Raw genomic sequence first — 15724 nt, 5'->3', positions numbered from 1 at the left:
AGCTCCTGGATGCTTCTCCTCAATCTACTGTCATGCCAAATAAATACATTTCTGTTCTAAAATCCTCTACCATAAGAATAGAATCATGTCCTTTTTATGATTTTCTACTGCAGTAGAAAAGGAAAACTCAATTAGCAAGTAAAAAATGAAGGGATGATTTCAGATTCTACAGATGAACTGACAAATACAGGGAAAAAGGTGCATTATCACCAGGTCCACTGTTTGCAGACAGGAAAGCAGAAAAGAGAATGTCATGCAAAACTGAAATTCAGGCTTGCTGTCATCTCTGTGTGGTTAAAAATCATTAAGGATGAATGAAGCTGGTGATCTTATTACGGCTTTTTCTTAAGGCTGCCATATCTGTCACAAGATACACTGTACAAAGACCACAGGAGAAACAGGATCTGCTTATAAAGTTTGCACTAATTCATAATCCCAGGAAGCAAGTACAGCCTTTGCTTTTCTTTAATCCTCTTTCCCAAATTGGTGTGAATTCAGTAGAATGGTAAGAATTTCCTGCTCTTCAATACTCCTTCTTTATTAACACACAGCTATGACACACTGGGGAGGAAAGAGTCTAGGGGAATCAGAAAAATCACTACATTTTTCAGCCGCTTGCTATGTAGCTCAGTGTTACAGTGCAGTTCAGTCCCCAGCTGCACCAAAAAGAAACACTCCTTTGTTTATTCTTACCATAGGAATGCCAATCTCGTTGGTACCAATGTACATATCAGGGCAAATGACTGATCGAGCAGCAAAATCCACGCGCTTTCCCATCATGTGCTTGCGGAACAGTCCTTCCTTTTTCTCCAAGAGCTTTGAGAACAGAAGTTAATGGTTAAAACATGAAAGCACACAACATCTGCTGCATCACTGCAACATCTGTTACATCTCTGTAATATCTGCAGACAGATTCTCCAGATATTTGTAATGAGTATCATGGAAATACCTATGTACTAACCACAGATATTCCACTTATTTCATATTCCATCAACTTCTCATTTTAACTCTGTGACACACAGAGTCCAGAGTCTCTAAGATTCCGCTTGCTACCCACCTGACGAATACCAGGGTATTTTTCTGTCATTAGTTTGTCCATATCACTATCAAATACAATGTTGACATGGCTCTGAAGACGAATCCAAGCGTTGTACAGCTTGTCTGCGATGCTCTGGCCTGGAATCATTGTCAGGACAGAATGGTCCAGAGGTTCATTATTCTCTCCTGTCTGCTACAGAAACAGAAATTAGAAACTCAGACTTAACGAAAAATAGCTTCTTTTTACTAGGTTGAAATGATATTAATTATATATTTTACTAGGCTGAAGTTATATGTATTAAAGAGCAAATGAAACATTGGCCACTATTTTGCACCTCTTTCAAGACACTAAATAAAGAAAAGAAAGCATTAACAGTGTCAGCTTAACTTTCAAATGAATGTTACCAAGTGCCCCAGGCTGTCAAGCTTTTACAAACTGATAGATCTCCAAAGACCACAGCTACATATACCAGTGGGATTTCAAAAGATGATTGCTAATCCAGCATTTCCTGGTAAGTGACGGTCTTCTTTCTAAATCAGATGTTACTGGTTAGTCAGTGCATGCTACGAATCACTTTGCTACCAGAAAGTTCTATTCTTAGATGACAATAATGTAAATCCAAGAGCTGTTATCACTCACATCACTTTGTTTTAATAGTCTCAAAGTTGATATATCAGTCCCATCTGTAACACATTAAACTGTCATGTTTGAGAACACGCCTCCACCTACTGGCTAAATGCTGAGTAACTAACAATGTTTTCACACTGGTTTACATTCAAGATGTAAATTAAGTTCAGAGGAGACTAAGTCCAGTATAAAAGAACCTTCTACAGAACAACTGATGAACAAATAGGAAAAGAGGCATGGTTATTTACCACTACATGGCCATGTCAACTGGTTGGTAGCAAACAAGCTTTGTTACTGATTAATGTTATTTGTGAATTTCTTGGTTCTATTTAGACATAGTCAAAAATAACCACGATCACAACTGACTCTACTAGGCATAGAAGATACAGTGGTTTCCCCCTCCCAACATTTTTCAGTTGATGAGATGCTGGAAAAGTGTTATTGTGAGCTGTCTGTACTGTACATATCTTATTCTCCTGTAACAGGAGCCCATTGTGTCTCATATACAGCAATGTAATACAAAATCCATGACTGAAGGAGTCTGCATAAAATGTTCTTCCCTTCGCACCAGGTGGGTAAGCAGAAAGAGACATGGGAGGGTTGAACCTATGTAGAACATCTCTAGCATTACACACTCCAACTGTTATTGGAACAGTTTAAATAGGAGCCTACCTGAGTTCAACTCACACACCCAAAAAGCAAAGACTAATATAACCATCAACTCTTACTGTTTGGATTTGTTCTTCTGTAATTTTTATTGGTTGACATTGCTCCTTTGCCATGAAAACCAAGAGCTTCCGTATCATTCTGGCATCTTTCATGACAGCCTGCAGGTTCACAGTCTGACCATTTGTGAACAGTCGGTCTCCAACGCGATTTACGGGACGATACCTATAGCAGACCAAAATCACTTTAGAAGATTAAAGCCACTGAGAAGTAGCATGTTAAACCTCAAACACTCATAGAATCATAGCATAGTTAGGGCTGGAAAGCACCTTAAGATCATCCAATTCCAATCCCCTGCCATCGGCAGGGACACCTAACACTACACGATATCACCCAAGGCTCTGCCCAACCTGGCCTTCAAGACTGCCAGGGATGGAGCATTTACCACTTCCTTGGGCAACCCATTCCAGTGCCTCACCACCCTTACAGTAAAGGACGTCTTCCTTACATCCAACCTGTACTTCCCCTGTTTAAGCCAAGTCTTCAATGCATGAAAAGCAATCCCAATAAACTAACAGTGAGCATTTAAAAATGCACATATTCCACTGGGACAGTCATAAAAGAGGAATGATTCCTTAATAAGAAATTCCACCAGTATTATACAGTTACAGTATTCTGTAATGATTTTAAATATTAATACTAAAATACAATTTTTCATAATTAGTATTTTAGTCCTTTAACAAACTCATGTGAAGTTATAATAAAACTTATCATCATGCTGTGACTTTTATTATTAAGTATATAACACTCTACTAACACTTCAGCAGAGCAGTGTCTGTAGTACAGGTGTTTGCACCTCCAACTCCTGCAAAAAGTATGTGCTAAATCCTGTGGTTTCTACAAAGATTTTTGGGGGAAATTTTACCTTGAAGGTGGTACCACAAGTAGATCCAGAAAAAACATGTCTGGGCTGAACTCTGAACTCTCATCGGGATCCATCCCAGGGAACAGATAACGCAAAAAGAAGCCTAAAAAGATACAACAGGAAAGATAAGCTCATTTTCACTGTTATTTGTTTGGGAATCCAAACCCCCAGACTGGTACATGACACTGCTTTGGTTTTTCCTGGCAACTGCAGACAGATTCAGAGTACAGGGAACTCAGAAGAAGAGACCACTAAATACATTCTCAGTCTTTAACCAGTGGGGAATCATAGAATCATGGACTGGTTTGGGTTGGAAGGCACCTTAAAGCCCATCCAGTCCCAACCCCCTGCCACTGGCAGGGACACCTTCCACTAGAGCAGCTTGCTCCAAGCCCCTGTGTCCAGCCTGGCCTTGAACACTGCCAGGGATGGGGCAGCCACAGCTTCTCTGGGCACCCTGTGCCAGCGCCTCAGCACCCTCACAGGTAAGAATTTATTCCTAATGCCTGCTCTAAATCTCCCCTCTGTCTGGTTAAAGCCATTCCCCCTTGTCCTATCACTACATGCCCTTGTCAAATGTCCCTCTCCAGCTTTCTGGTCAGCCTTGTCTTGCTGCTCTAAGGTCTCCCGAGAGCCTTCTCTTCTCCAGGCTGAACAAGCCCAGCTCTCTCAGCCTGTCTCCATAGCAGAGGTGCTCCAGCCCTCGGAGAATCCTTATGGCACTCCATATTATATTAGATGCAGCACCATGTGAGCATCAAATTCTCTATAAACACAACTGTGATTTGTGGGGAGCCATAATCTCAGAATAGCTCAAACTATTCACTGAATCCAGCTCCCTACACTCACTAGCCACCAATCCTTCTGCCTCACCATCTATTTTGCAGCCAGGAGCACTTAAGGCAAAAGATAAAGACTTCATAAGGAGTTCACAAGGGAACATTTGCAGACTTTGTCCACTAAATGATACAGAAACCAAAGTAACATTGCTCTTAACAACCATTACCTTCATTCTTCCACAGAGCCAGGATATATTCCTTGGCAGTCATGGGTGTCAGGTATCCTCTCTTCCCCAACTGGCTTTCATCAATAACTGAAAAGTAATAAAAAGAATAATCAAAATAAATCTCTCTGGGAAGACGAAATGAACCAAAGAGCCTTTTCAGTATGGAAAAAACAAGCCACTTCTGTGACTAATGGGTATCAGTATAAGTAACTGAAACAAAGCTCAGCTTTAACATCTGAAGCATATGCTTTATTTGATTAATGGTGAGCTGGACCCCTTCATTAAGTGATCTCATCCACTGACCAACACAGAAATCAAGTGTCAGCCTGCAGCTGGGGAACACAGAAGTGGGATTCAAGTATTACCAGTGAGATCAAGGTTCCCATGAAATACCCAACTGAATGAGACAATGGCACCAGCAGCAATCCATCTATATTACAAGGTAGAGTCTGGCTTAGCTGTATTTCAGTGAGGAATGAAAACAAGTGGGTTTGCGAGCAAAAAGCAGAAAGATCATTTTTATTAAACAAGCCAGAGACATCAAGTCTCAGTTTCCACTCCTCCTGAAGGCCAGCCCCTTGTGTCCCAGGGAAGCCAGAGCACAAAACTCGACAAAGAGCAATTCTCCCATGACCTCGGATGAAGTTTTCTATTCTTGCTTTGGCTAAGGTCCATAAATCCAGACTTTTCCACCCTGAAACTTCAATTCCCCATTCCTTCACACAGAAAACCTTTCAATCCCTGAAACACGAAAGCAGCAATGGCAAAGTTAAAAGTACTCCCTCCAAGATTCAATCCAATGAGTGACCATGACACAGCCTATGCAGAATGTAACTGTATAGTCCATCCCATTTCAAAATATGTAATACTTTGTGTAATTAATCAAGTGCTGTCACAGCCAGTGAGATCGGGCACAAGAAGCCACAAGAGAGCAGAGACAGGACACCTGACCCAAACTAGTCAAAGGGGTATTCCATACTACAGCATGCCATAGCCAGTATATGAACTGGAGGCAGCCACCTGGAAGGGATGGAGCACTGCTCAGGCTGGGCTGTGTATTGGGCAGTGGGTGGTGAGCAATTGTATTGTGCACCACTGCTGTTTGCTGGGGTTTTTTTGTTTTATCTCTCTCTGTTATTTCCCTTTCCATTATTGTTAGTAGTAGTAGTGTTAGCATTACATTGTACTTTATTTTAATTATTAAGCTGCTCTTATCTCAACCCATGGGTTTCACCTTTCTTCTGATTCTCCTCCCCATCCCACTTGCGGGGGCGAGTGAGTGGCTTCGTGACACCGAGTTGCCAGCTGGGGTTAAACCACAATGCAGGTACTCCCCTTCTGCTGAGCTTCCTGGTTTATGTCCATTTTTGATAAAGGAGTCACAAGAGAAATCTTAAATACAGGAAGGTAAGTGCAAATATGCTTGACAAGAAGACAAACATTTTACCTGCTGGCTCATCTGTAATGCCTTCTTGTCCTGACTTATGGTACACTGTAGAAGGGTAGACTACTGTCAGCTTACTGTTGTGCTCTTTTCGCACTAGTGATCTCCTAGATCTTCAAGGAAAAACAAGAAAACCAGGGAAGGTGGATAAAAGTTAATACAAATGTTCATAATAGTTAACTTCACACCAGCTATTTACTTCCTCATGCAGTTAAACTTACTTGCAGCTTGGGCATTTCTTTGATCCCATGTGTGCTTTCCAGAACTGTGCTATTAGTTTATTTCTACACTCACAAACATTTTTGACCTGATAAAGAAGAAGAAAAAACCCCAACTTTAACATAATGAAATAATAAATGAAAACATTTGATATGAAAAATTCATTAAACATTACATAATTATGTTCATTATCCACACAAACGTGATGTAGTATCCATGTAAACAAGTCCCTGTATTGATTTAATTCATGCCTTGATCCCTACTCTTCTTCCATCACCTTCCCATATTTGCTGGAAACATACACCCCTCAGTGCTCACCATTCTCCTTTTTCAATTTATTTCAGAAATAGACTTTATTTTTCACGGCAGTGCTGAATTTTAAAGCTTTTCTCTAATGTGATTTAAGAAGGTAAAAGATGGAGAAAAATTCCTTCTGTATAATTCACACAGTGCTTCAGGTTAGCTCTGAAACCAGTGATTAAAGAATTAAACTTGGCTTATGAACAAATCTGCTCCAGGATGTTAGAACTTTAAATATCTTCTTCACTAATATTTTCCTTTAACTAACAATGTGCATTAAACTGCATTTAAATGGAAATAAAAAGTCAATTACAAACCTCTCTTGAAAAATCTCAGTGTAAGTAATCGTGCAGATCTGGTGAATGCAAGTGCTCCAAACAGCTGGAGCAACATACAAAGAAGTACCAACATCTGTAGGTAATGTATTGACAGCAGTTCCACATTATTCTTATATGAAATTTATACCATCAAAACATTTCCCTACACAAAGTATATTTTCCAGAAACCTAATAGTTAAACTAATAGGAAATCAAATTTTTTTAAGCTTAATTTCAGCCATTTCACTCCGAAAGTTCTCTAAGTATAACACAGTTCGGAACTCCACGACAAAATCTGGAGTCTACGCAAAGACAGACTTCCTTGCACATCACTCTTTTAGGACAACAGAACCCAAGATCTCAGGAAAGGTACTGACTGTACTCACATTTGAACATTGATCTTTTATTTGATAAGTCTGTAGTATTTCCTGGACGTGGCGATTTAACTCTTCTTCAATTTCTGAACCTGTTGCATCTGCACATTGCTCTAAAAACTAAAAGAAAGAGAACACTAAAAAACTAAAAGAAAGAAAAGAAATTGAGATAGCTCTACAGTTACAGGACTATCCCCTCAAAAAGGAATGGGGAATTACATAGTACTTGCCCTGTTCAGAATGACTTCAAGATCATGGACAGCATGAAGCAGCCCTTTCTCCAGAACCTTCAGCTGACTCAGCAGTAAGTGAACCACAGCTCGAGTACACGTCAGCATGTGACAATTTAAACAAGAACCTCGAATGAGGAGGTATAATTTCTGGAAAGAAAGGGGAAAAAGAAAAAGTTATCCTAGTATACTTCCTAGCTTGAACAGGATGCAGGTAGATTTGTTTAAATTTAAACAAGGTGCTGCTATAATTGAGAAACCAGACTCATTAAACTTAATCATAAAGAATTGGATTGGGGAAAAGAAATAATTCTTATAACTACACAAATCCATATGCAAAACATGATCTGCAGACAAACTATCTGCAGGCTGTCTAAATAGCAGATACAGGAAAAGCTATCTACATTCATATACATTCTATATATTCATATACATTCTACATTTTGTATCTACAGCAACTCTGGGACCAAAGCTGCTTTTACACAGCACTGTGATTACAGCATCTAATGGCTTGTGCTTGTTCTATAAAGGACAATGTAGTGCCCAAAACTCAACACTAGCGAAATGAAAGGTTCTGGTCACAAGTACAGTTCTGTTGTCTGCAACATAAAAAGGACATGGAACTGTTGGAACAAGACCAGAGGAGGCCATGAGGATGATCAGGGGACTGGAGCACCTCCTGTATGGAGACAGGCTGAGAAAGTTGGGGCTGTTCAGCCTGGAGAAGAGAAGGCTGCGTGGAGACCTCATAGCAGCCTTCCAGTATCTGAAGAGGGCCTACAAGGATGCTGGGGATGAACTCTTCATTAGGGACTGTAGTGACGGGACAAGGGATAACGGGTTCAAACTTAAACAGGGCAAGTTTAGATTGGATATAAGGAAGAAATTCTTTACTGTGAGGGTGGTGAGGCACTGGAAAGGGTTGCCCATGGAGATTGTGAATGCTCCATCCCTGGCAGTGTTCAAGGCCAGGTTGGACAAAGCCTTGGGTGACATGGTTTAGTGTGAGGTGTTCCAACCCCCCTGCCATGGGGGGTTGGAACTAGGTGACCTTAAGGTCCTTTCCAACCCTAACCACTCTATGATTCTATGATTCTACTATCAGTGTCCCTCAAAATTCTTCATGCAACCATATTCTCCTCCAGCTCTGGGAGGAGATCAGTGGTTTTTATTATGCAGCATAACTCTGCACACAACTGAAGGCTGGAATTACTCCTACATGATTTTATTCCTTGGTGAAATACAAGTATTTTACTGCAAAGGTGGGACAAGACTAGAAGTGGGATGGAACTCACACTAACTTCAGTGATCTGAAAGTTAGGGGTTAGTCTCAATTGGCAGCCTATGCAGGAGCCAGCTACTGTGAATAGGGAGATCAGCCCCTCAGGAGGGAAATTCATCACAGCCCAGGTTCCTGTTACAGGCCAGACGAACCTTCCTCTCCAAATAGCACCATTCCTCAGACTCCAGAAAGAGCTAAAAACTACAATCAGATTAGATCACAGAATCATGAAATGGTTTGTGTTGGAACCTAAAGCTCATCCAGTTCCAAAAGGGACATCTTCCACTAGAGCAGCTTGCTCCAAGCCCCTGGGTCCAACCTGGCCTTGAACACTGCCAGGGATGGGGCAGCCACAGCTTCTCTGGGCACCCTGGGCCAGCGCCTCAGCACCCTCACAGGGAAGAGCTTCTGCCTAAGAGCTCATCTCAATCTCCCCTCTGGCAGGTTAAAGCCATTCCCCTGTCCTGTCCCCACAGACCCTTTTCCAAAGCCCCTCTCCAGGTTTCCTGCAGCCCCTTTAGGCACTGGAGCTGCTCTAAGGTCTCCCCTTAAGGAGCCTTCTCTTCTCCAGGCTGAACCAGCCCAGCTCTTTCAACCTGTCTTTATAGGAGAGCTCCTCCAGCCCTCTGAGCATCTTCATGGCCCTTCAAAATAAGGCAAATCCTACCCTTACAGCCAGAAATCCTTTTCTATTTAAAAGATGATCCCTTGAAAAAAACACCCACACGAAGCACTCCAGTTGAAATGTGCAGTCTGACCATCACCAGCATACATACATCAAAAAACAGGGGGTTGTAGACAGTCAGGGGCAGCTCTATATGGCCAAAGTGACCAGGGCAGTTGCTGAAGTTCTGCATGCAAGTTGCACACACTTCTCTGGAGTCTGGAGGTCCCAAAGCCAAGTCGTAGAGCCCATTAACAGCTGGATTCCCCACATTGTCCAAGTACTGAGGATTTGTTATGGGTTTTACACTCAGCTTCCTGAAGTTGGAAGAAAAGAACAAAAATCAGTGGCAGCAAGGTGATATGCACTTGAATGACACAACTAGCTTTGACATTCTGTATCTATGCATTTTCTATTGATGAAAACATCTTTTTGAGAGCGTTTTACATAGGCAGTGGGAATTCCTGTATATTGATTTGTCTGAGCACAATCATTCATAGAATCATAGAATAGTTAGGGTTGGAAAGGACCTTAAGATCATCCAATTCCAACCCCCCTGCCATGGGCAGGGACACCCCACACTAAACCATATCACCCAAGGCCTCATCCAACCTGGCCTTGAACACCACCAGGGGTAGAGGATTCACAACCTCCCTGGGCAACCCATTCCAGTGCCTCACCACCCTCTCAGTAAAGAACTTCTTCCTTAGATCCAATCTAAACTTCCCCGTTTCAGTTTTAACCCATTACCCCTTGTCCTGTCACTACAGTCCCTAATGAATAGTCCCTCCCCAGCATCCTTGTAGGCCCCCTTCAGATACTGGAAGGCTGCTATGAGGTCTCCACGCAGCCTTCTCTTCTCCAGGCTGAACAGCCTCAACTTTCTCAGCCTATCTTCATACAGGAGGTGCTCCAGTCCCCTGATCATCCTCGTGGCCTCCTCTGGACTTGTTCCAACAGTTCCATGTCCTTTTTATGTTGAGGACACCAGAACTGCACACAATGCTCCAAGTGAGGTCTCACGAGAGCAGAGTAGAGGGGCAGGATCACCTCCTTCGACCTGCTGGTCACGCTCCTCTTGATGCAGCCCAGGATATGGTTGCTTTCTGGGCTGCGAGTGCACACTGAAGCTGCCTCATGTTCATTTTCTCATCAACCAACACTCCCAAATCCTTCTCTGCAGGGCTGCTCTGAATCTCTTCTCTGCCCAACCTGTAGCTGCATCATAGCAAATACTTTTACACCTTTAGCTATGCTTTAGAAGTGATTTTGTCTGTATGTCCTCTCAAGCAGTGACAGAGGCATAACAAAACACCTAGATGACGAGAGCTGCATGTCCTTGACTATACAAGTACAGACACCACACCACCACTAAAGAAATGGTGACAGCTCTCTAGAACTCCAAGAGACAACCTGCTGGGAAAAGCCCAAAAACCCCATCTGAAGCAGAAATCCCAGCTCCACCGTACATACACTGGCACTAAAATACCTGAACCTTTTCCCATGGCTGAAACCAAGTGAGGTCTCTTCTGTGACAGACACTCAGGATCAGATCCCAGGCCAGGTTTCCCAGAGTGTGCCCACCAAGGAACAAGCCCAGCTTTACCAGTACAGAGCTCCTCCAGGTGCTGGGGCTGGTGCTGAGGTGCCAACATGGGAGGATGTCTACACACCCCCTCAGGGGAGGCCCCCTAGGAGCAGCACAGCCTTTGCCCTTATGAAGTGAGTTTATGCTGCACCTCACAGCCTCTGCCCCAGGAGCACATGGAAGCGCTTCTGTTTCTCCTTCCACATTTGGAAAGTGATCATCCCCCTGTACTGGGCACTGGGGAGGCCGCACCTTGAATCCTGTGCTCATCTCTGGGCCCCTCACTACAAGAGAGACATTGAGGTGCTGGAGCGGGGCCAGAGAAGGGCAATGGAGCTGGTGCAGGGCCTGGAGCACAGGGTGATGGGGAACGGCTGAGGGACCTGGGGGGTTCAGTCTGGAGAAGAGAAGGCTCAGGGGGGACCTGATCGCTCCCTACAAGTGCCTGACAGGAGGATGGAGCCAGGAGGGGCTGGGCTCTGCTCCCAAGGAGCAAGGGATGGGACAAGAGGGAACAGCCCTAGGATGTGCCAGGGGAGGTTTCCATTGGATATTAGGAACAGAGAGGGTGCTCAGGCATTGGATCAGGCTGCTCAGCGCAGTGATGGAGTCACCGTCCCTGCAAGTGTTCAAAAACTGTGCGGACAAGACCCTGAGTGACACGGATTAGAGATGGCCTTGGCGGTACTGAGCTGATGGTTGGACTTAATGAACGTAAAGGTCTTTTCCAACCTAGCTGATTCTACGATTGTCTGATTTTAAGTGGCCACACTCCCCTCGACTTCACTGCCAGCGAGGAGCTCTGCTGAGAGGGAGACAGGCCACCTTGTCTCCTCACAGACCTCCTTCCTCAGCCCCGCATCAAAACCATACACCTCCCCTTGCCGCCATCCCAGACGGACAGGGCACAGCCGGACTACACATCCCAGCTGGCCCTGCGCCTTCAGCCCGCTGAGCCTCCCTGCGCTCCGCCGCACGGCACGCCGGGAGTTGTAGTCCTCAGCGGCACACGGGCGGCGAGGACCGCGGACAACGCAACGCCTGCCGTATTCCCTCACCTGATCTCCTCGGCCGTGTACATTCCGAAGGAGACCCCGACCAGCCGCCGCCACGGCACCACTTTCGGCTGCCTCATGGTGAACAAACAAGTCCTCCCGGCGGACACTTTGCCCCTCTCTACAGGCAGACGCCACAGAAGGCACCACGCGGTTCAGGCAGGCGGGGACAAGCGAGGCCGGGCGCTACCACTGTGGCGGAGGGGCGGCCTCTCCCCGACACTGCGGCAGTGGTACCGCCCAGCTTCCCAGAGGGCAGTGTGGGAGAGCGGGCATGGCGGCCCGGCGTATGGGTGGTAGTTCTTGGCAGCGAGTGTTAGCGTTGAGTCGGCGGTGTTGCGTGCTGGGTGGGAGGAGAGAGTGCTACCGGTAAGGGTCCCGCAGCGGAGGGAAGAGCAGGGCTGGGCGGCGGGAACACCAAGCGGGCATCAACGGAGGAGGGGTGGTAGATAGGGGAGGTGAGGCGCGAAAGGTTGCGCATGCGCGTTGGTGGCTGAGGCCGGTGGCGGCGTGGGCTTGGTGTCATGGCGTGGCTTTAGGGGGAGTCCCTGTTCAGGGCCTTTCCCTTTTTTTGGTGGACTCAGCGGCTTGGAGCCTCTCCGGGAGTGATTTTGAGCGGTTAAATGCTGCCTAGAGCTAAATCGCACTGATTGGCGGAGCTGAACGTGAGTAGCTTGTACCCAGGCAGCCAAGAAGCAAACAGCATCCTGGCCTGTATCAGCACCAATGTGGCAGCAGGACCAGGGCAGTGATCATCCCCCTGTACTGGGCACTGGTGAGGCCGCAGCTCGAATCCTCTGTTCAGTTCTGGGCTCCTCACTACAGGAGAGACATTGAGGTGCTGGAGCGGGGCCAGAGAAGGGCAGTGGAGCTGGTGCAGGGCCTGGAGCACAAGTGTGTTCAAAAACTGTGTAGATGAGGCCCTCAGTGACATGGGTTAGTGGTGGCCTTGGCAGTACTGCAGTAACGGTTGGACTTGATCATCTTAAAGCCCTTTTGCATCCTAGTTGAGTCTATGATTGTATGAAAAAGCGGGTGAAGAGGGGAGGTTGCTTTCAGGGTATGCTTCAAGCAAAAAGGTCGAGCTCCACTGCGTACTCTACAGGCAAAATGTAACATGTAAAATCATGCCTCATAAGTTTATGTGACATACAGGAATAGCTAGAGTCTCTGCTTCATTTCTAGGTGTTCTAGCAGTACAGCTCTTGGGAAGACTGCAGACAATGCAGAAGGTATGATGTCTTAATTACAAGTTTCTTGCATATGTTTTTTTAACACAGTGTGTCTGGAGATAAGATGTGAATGGAATTCACTCTTTCCCCTTCATGGATTTTTCTTTCCTGTGTCTTCACTGTGCAGAGATTTACTGGCTTAACCTGATCACCAAAGAGGTCTCTGCTCCGGGAGCATGAACTGAGTTGTCCACTTCCACGAGTTATCCAGTTGCCCTTTGAAATGGAATAAACTATAAAATAAAAAAGAGTTTTCCACCTTGATCCTGACAATTTTCTTCATGATCTTGCTGCTTCTTTGTATTCCTTCCCGTATTTCTGCTCTTGAGTTTTGTGAGCAGAGTGAGCTGGGATGCTCAAAGCCACGCTGCATGTGTGAGAAGTTTCTGCCAGTCACCAACAGCTTGTGGAAGTATCAACAGAGGCAGTGGGAAAAGTGCCTCTGCAGGCCCTGGCTCTGGGGCTTGTAATCAGGAGGTTCCACATGTTCCGCTGAATGAAGTTGCTGAGATGCTTTACTGACAACCTCTGGCTTGCTCATTGTGGTTTTGTTGTCTTTCCTTATTTCTCTTTGGGGAAACCTGGGAAGATTGCTCTTGGGGTGAAAGGAACTGAACAGCTGGAGCAGAAACTCAGAAGGGCACTTTACTGCGCTATTCACATACCTTTTCTACTACCATTGCAATAAATTTTGGCTTACATTAAACTGTGGCTTTAAATTACTTGCTTAGTACTTTGAGCTGGTTCAGCTTAAACTGATTTTTATGTTATTTTCGGGAATCTGTTTGTCTAATAATAATTTTAATATTGTTTTTCATAGTTGCACAAGAAGAAATTGTGCTCCCCCGAAGGAAAACCTGGTGAGTGTTTACTGCTGGAATTCTCTTGACCTAGAAGAAAGTCATTGGTAGACAGCTAAATGTAGTCTGTCCACCAAAGTTGAACATGAAGATTCAGCTACTGTGTTCCTGGATTTAATGTGTCTCTCCCTGCTGACTGGGAGCTCTGGGAATATTCCATCTGGGAATATTCTTGTGCACTCCATTTCTGACCTTTGTTTTAAAAACAGTTATAAGGACTGTATTTTTAAGCATAGTTCTGTAGCCTTGTAAAAAATCACATTTGATGGAAATCTGTAAAATCAAGTTAGGTTGAGTGTCAGCATATGGGTGTGTTTCAGTAAAATAAACTTGACTGTTGATAGCTGCCTGAATAAATCCAGGTTAGAAATGATGCAGCTGAACAAAAGCTATTTTCTTGGAAGCACTTAAGGTAAACTTGCATGACTGCAACAAAAACTAAGTTTATAACCAAATGGTGTCTGCATGTCAACCTAAAATAAGACCACCTTCACCTAAATGCTCTCACTGGCCTTGCCTTTGCTTCAAACACAAGCAAAGTCTTAAGGAGTCCTGCAAAATCTAGTTTTGGTTGGTTGGGTTTTATTTTCCTCCCAAGACTTGTCTTGGAGAGGAACTTGTATCCATCTCTTAGAGATGAGGAGCTCTGAGAGGAGCATTCCAGGGAATTCTTTCTGGATTCCTTCCCAATGTTCCTTTTTTTTAATCATGTATAAGGGCAGGAGTGGTAACAGGAAACGTCATGCTTTTCTGGTTTTCCTCAAAGTCTTTTTTGTGATTGTTCCAGAACTGAGACCATTTTAGTAGTTGAGTTTTTCCTCCCTTTGTAAAAAGTGGTATTTTCTAAGTGCAGCAAAAATCTATTTCCCAGAATTGAAAATAGGATAATCCTGTGCTTGCTCTACATAAAGCATAATGCATAACATGTAAAGTCTGCAACTGAGTATTAATTGAAGCTCCTTTATGTATAGGGATAAACTGGCAGTTCTTCAAACATTGGCTTCTACTGTGAAAAGGGTAAGTAGTTCCCTTGATCATGGAAATAGGTCAATTTGTCCATCTCAGGTGACAGCCTTGCACTCTGGGGGCTCTTACTTCTGCTTTGTCCCTAAATGAAAGATGGGACTTCAACATCCATTTTTTACAGGGTTTCACTTGCTCAACACATTTTGCTGTCCTTAAAGCCTCATTTTAGTGCTAAGAGAGCTGCAGCTCCCAGTGGAAGCTGTAATACTTTGATAAGGCTTTTGCTAACATCAGGTACAAGTTCCTTTACCAGTTCAGCTTGCCAACCCGGATTGCCTCTTCCCAGTCTCAGTCCAGAAAGCAAGCCTTGCAAAGAGCAATGAGTGTCTAGTCAACATCTATAAATGCTGTGATGCCATCCTGTTTGGCTTGAATCCTGGAAGTTGAATCTAATCCTGCAAATTCCCTCGGCTCCCCCAGGACTGTTACAATTGGGTTTCTCCTTGCTTTGCAGGGCATTTGCTGCTTGCTATGTTATAGTAAGGACCTTTCTGCTGTCACTGTGTTAGCCTGTGTGTGTGTGTATAATTATAATGGCGATGGTTTTTAAGCTCTTTCCAAACAGGCTAAACCCTTTTGAACTAGAGAACTTTCGTGAAGTGGGCATCAGGTGGAGATTATGTCCTAAATTCTATGAGGCAGTATGATATACCTACAGTGTCGATGTGTACATAACTAAACGTTTCAATCCTTGGGTTTTACTTTCTACAGGATCCTACTGCTGCTCATTATATGTTCCCAGATGACCCTTACCTTATGCCAAAAAATGCAGCCAATTTTGTAAGTATTTCCTTTCAAATCTTTGATAGCATCCCCCTTGATCCCCTTCATCTGGGCTTCAGCAGTTACAAAAGAAAAGCCATCAGATTT

At 44.3% G+C, this 15724-nt stretch overlaps 2 protein-coding genes across 7 annotated transcripts in view; one reads left to right on the top strand and one right to left on the bottom strand.

The window, feature by feature from the left end:
* Positions 1-11859, bottom strand: part of POLR1A (RNA polymerase I subunit A) — a 40412-nt gene extending 28553 nt beyond the window's left edge. The window contains exons 1-11 of the mRNA XM_080638564.1: positions 11740-11859; positions 9206-9410; positions 7148-7297; positions 6930-7037; positions 5929-6014; positions 5711-5820; positions 4264-4350; positions 3258-3360; positions 2395-2557; positions 1058-1231; positions 694-816 (exon numbers count right to left, since the gene is read on the bottom strand). Of these exons, the coding sequence (XP_080494690.1) occupies positions 694-816; positions 1058-1231; positions 2395-2557; positions 3258-3360; positions 4264-4350; positions 5711-5820; positions 5929-6014; positions 6930-7037; positions 7148-7297; positions 9206-9410; positions 11740-11816 (1386 nt within the window). The 5' untranslated portion in view covers positions 11817-11859. The remainder of the gene's footprint in view (positions 1-693; positions 817-1057; positions 1232-2394; positions 2558-3257; positions 3361-4263; positions 4351-5710; positions 5821-5928; positions 6015-6929; positions 7038-7147; positions 7298-9205; positions 9411-11739) is intronic.
* Positions 11691-15724, top strand: part of PTCD3 (pentatricopeptide repeat domain 3) — a 31546-nt gene continuing 27512 nt past the window's right edge. For 4 of the 6 annotated variants that reach the window (XM_080638618.1, XM_080638619.1, XM_080638617.1 and 1 more), the window contains exons 1-5: positions 12000-12105; positions 12922-12968; positions 13789-13828; positions 14800-14845; positions 15566-15634. In XM_080638618.1, the coding sequence (XP_080494744.1) occupies positions 12011-12105; positions 12922-12968; positions 13789-13828; positions 14800-14845; positions 15566-15634 (297 nt within the window). In that variant the 5' untranslated portion in view covers positions 12000-12010. Of the gene's footprint in view, positions 11818-11999; positions 12106-12200; positions 12402-12921; positions 12969-13788; positions 13829-14799; positions 14846-15565; positions 15635-15724 lie in introns of those variants that run through there. The other 2 variants (XM_080638622.1, XM_080638621.1) reach the window with 2 other exon arrangements.

The sequence above is a fragment of the Psittacula echo genome (genome assembly GCF_963264785.1).
Source record: "Psittacula echo genome assembly, chromosome: 1".
NCBI classification, from domain to species: domain Eukaryota; kingdom Metazoa; phylum Chordata; class Aves; order Psittaciformes; family Psittacidae; genus Psittacula; species Psittacula echo.
Note: the sequence above shows the minus strand (reverse complement) of the source record. Positions and strands in the feature narration are given on the sequence as shown.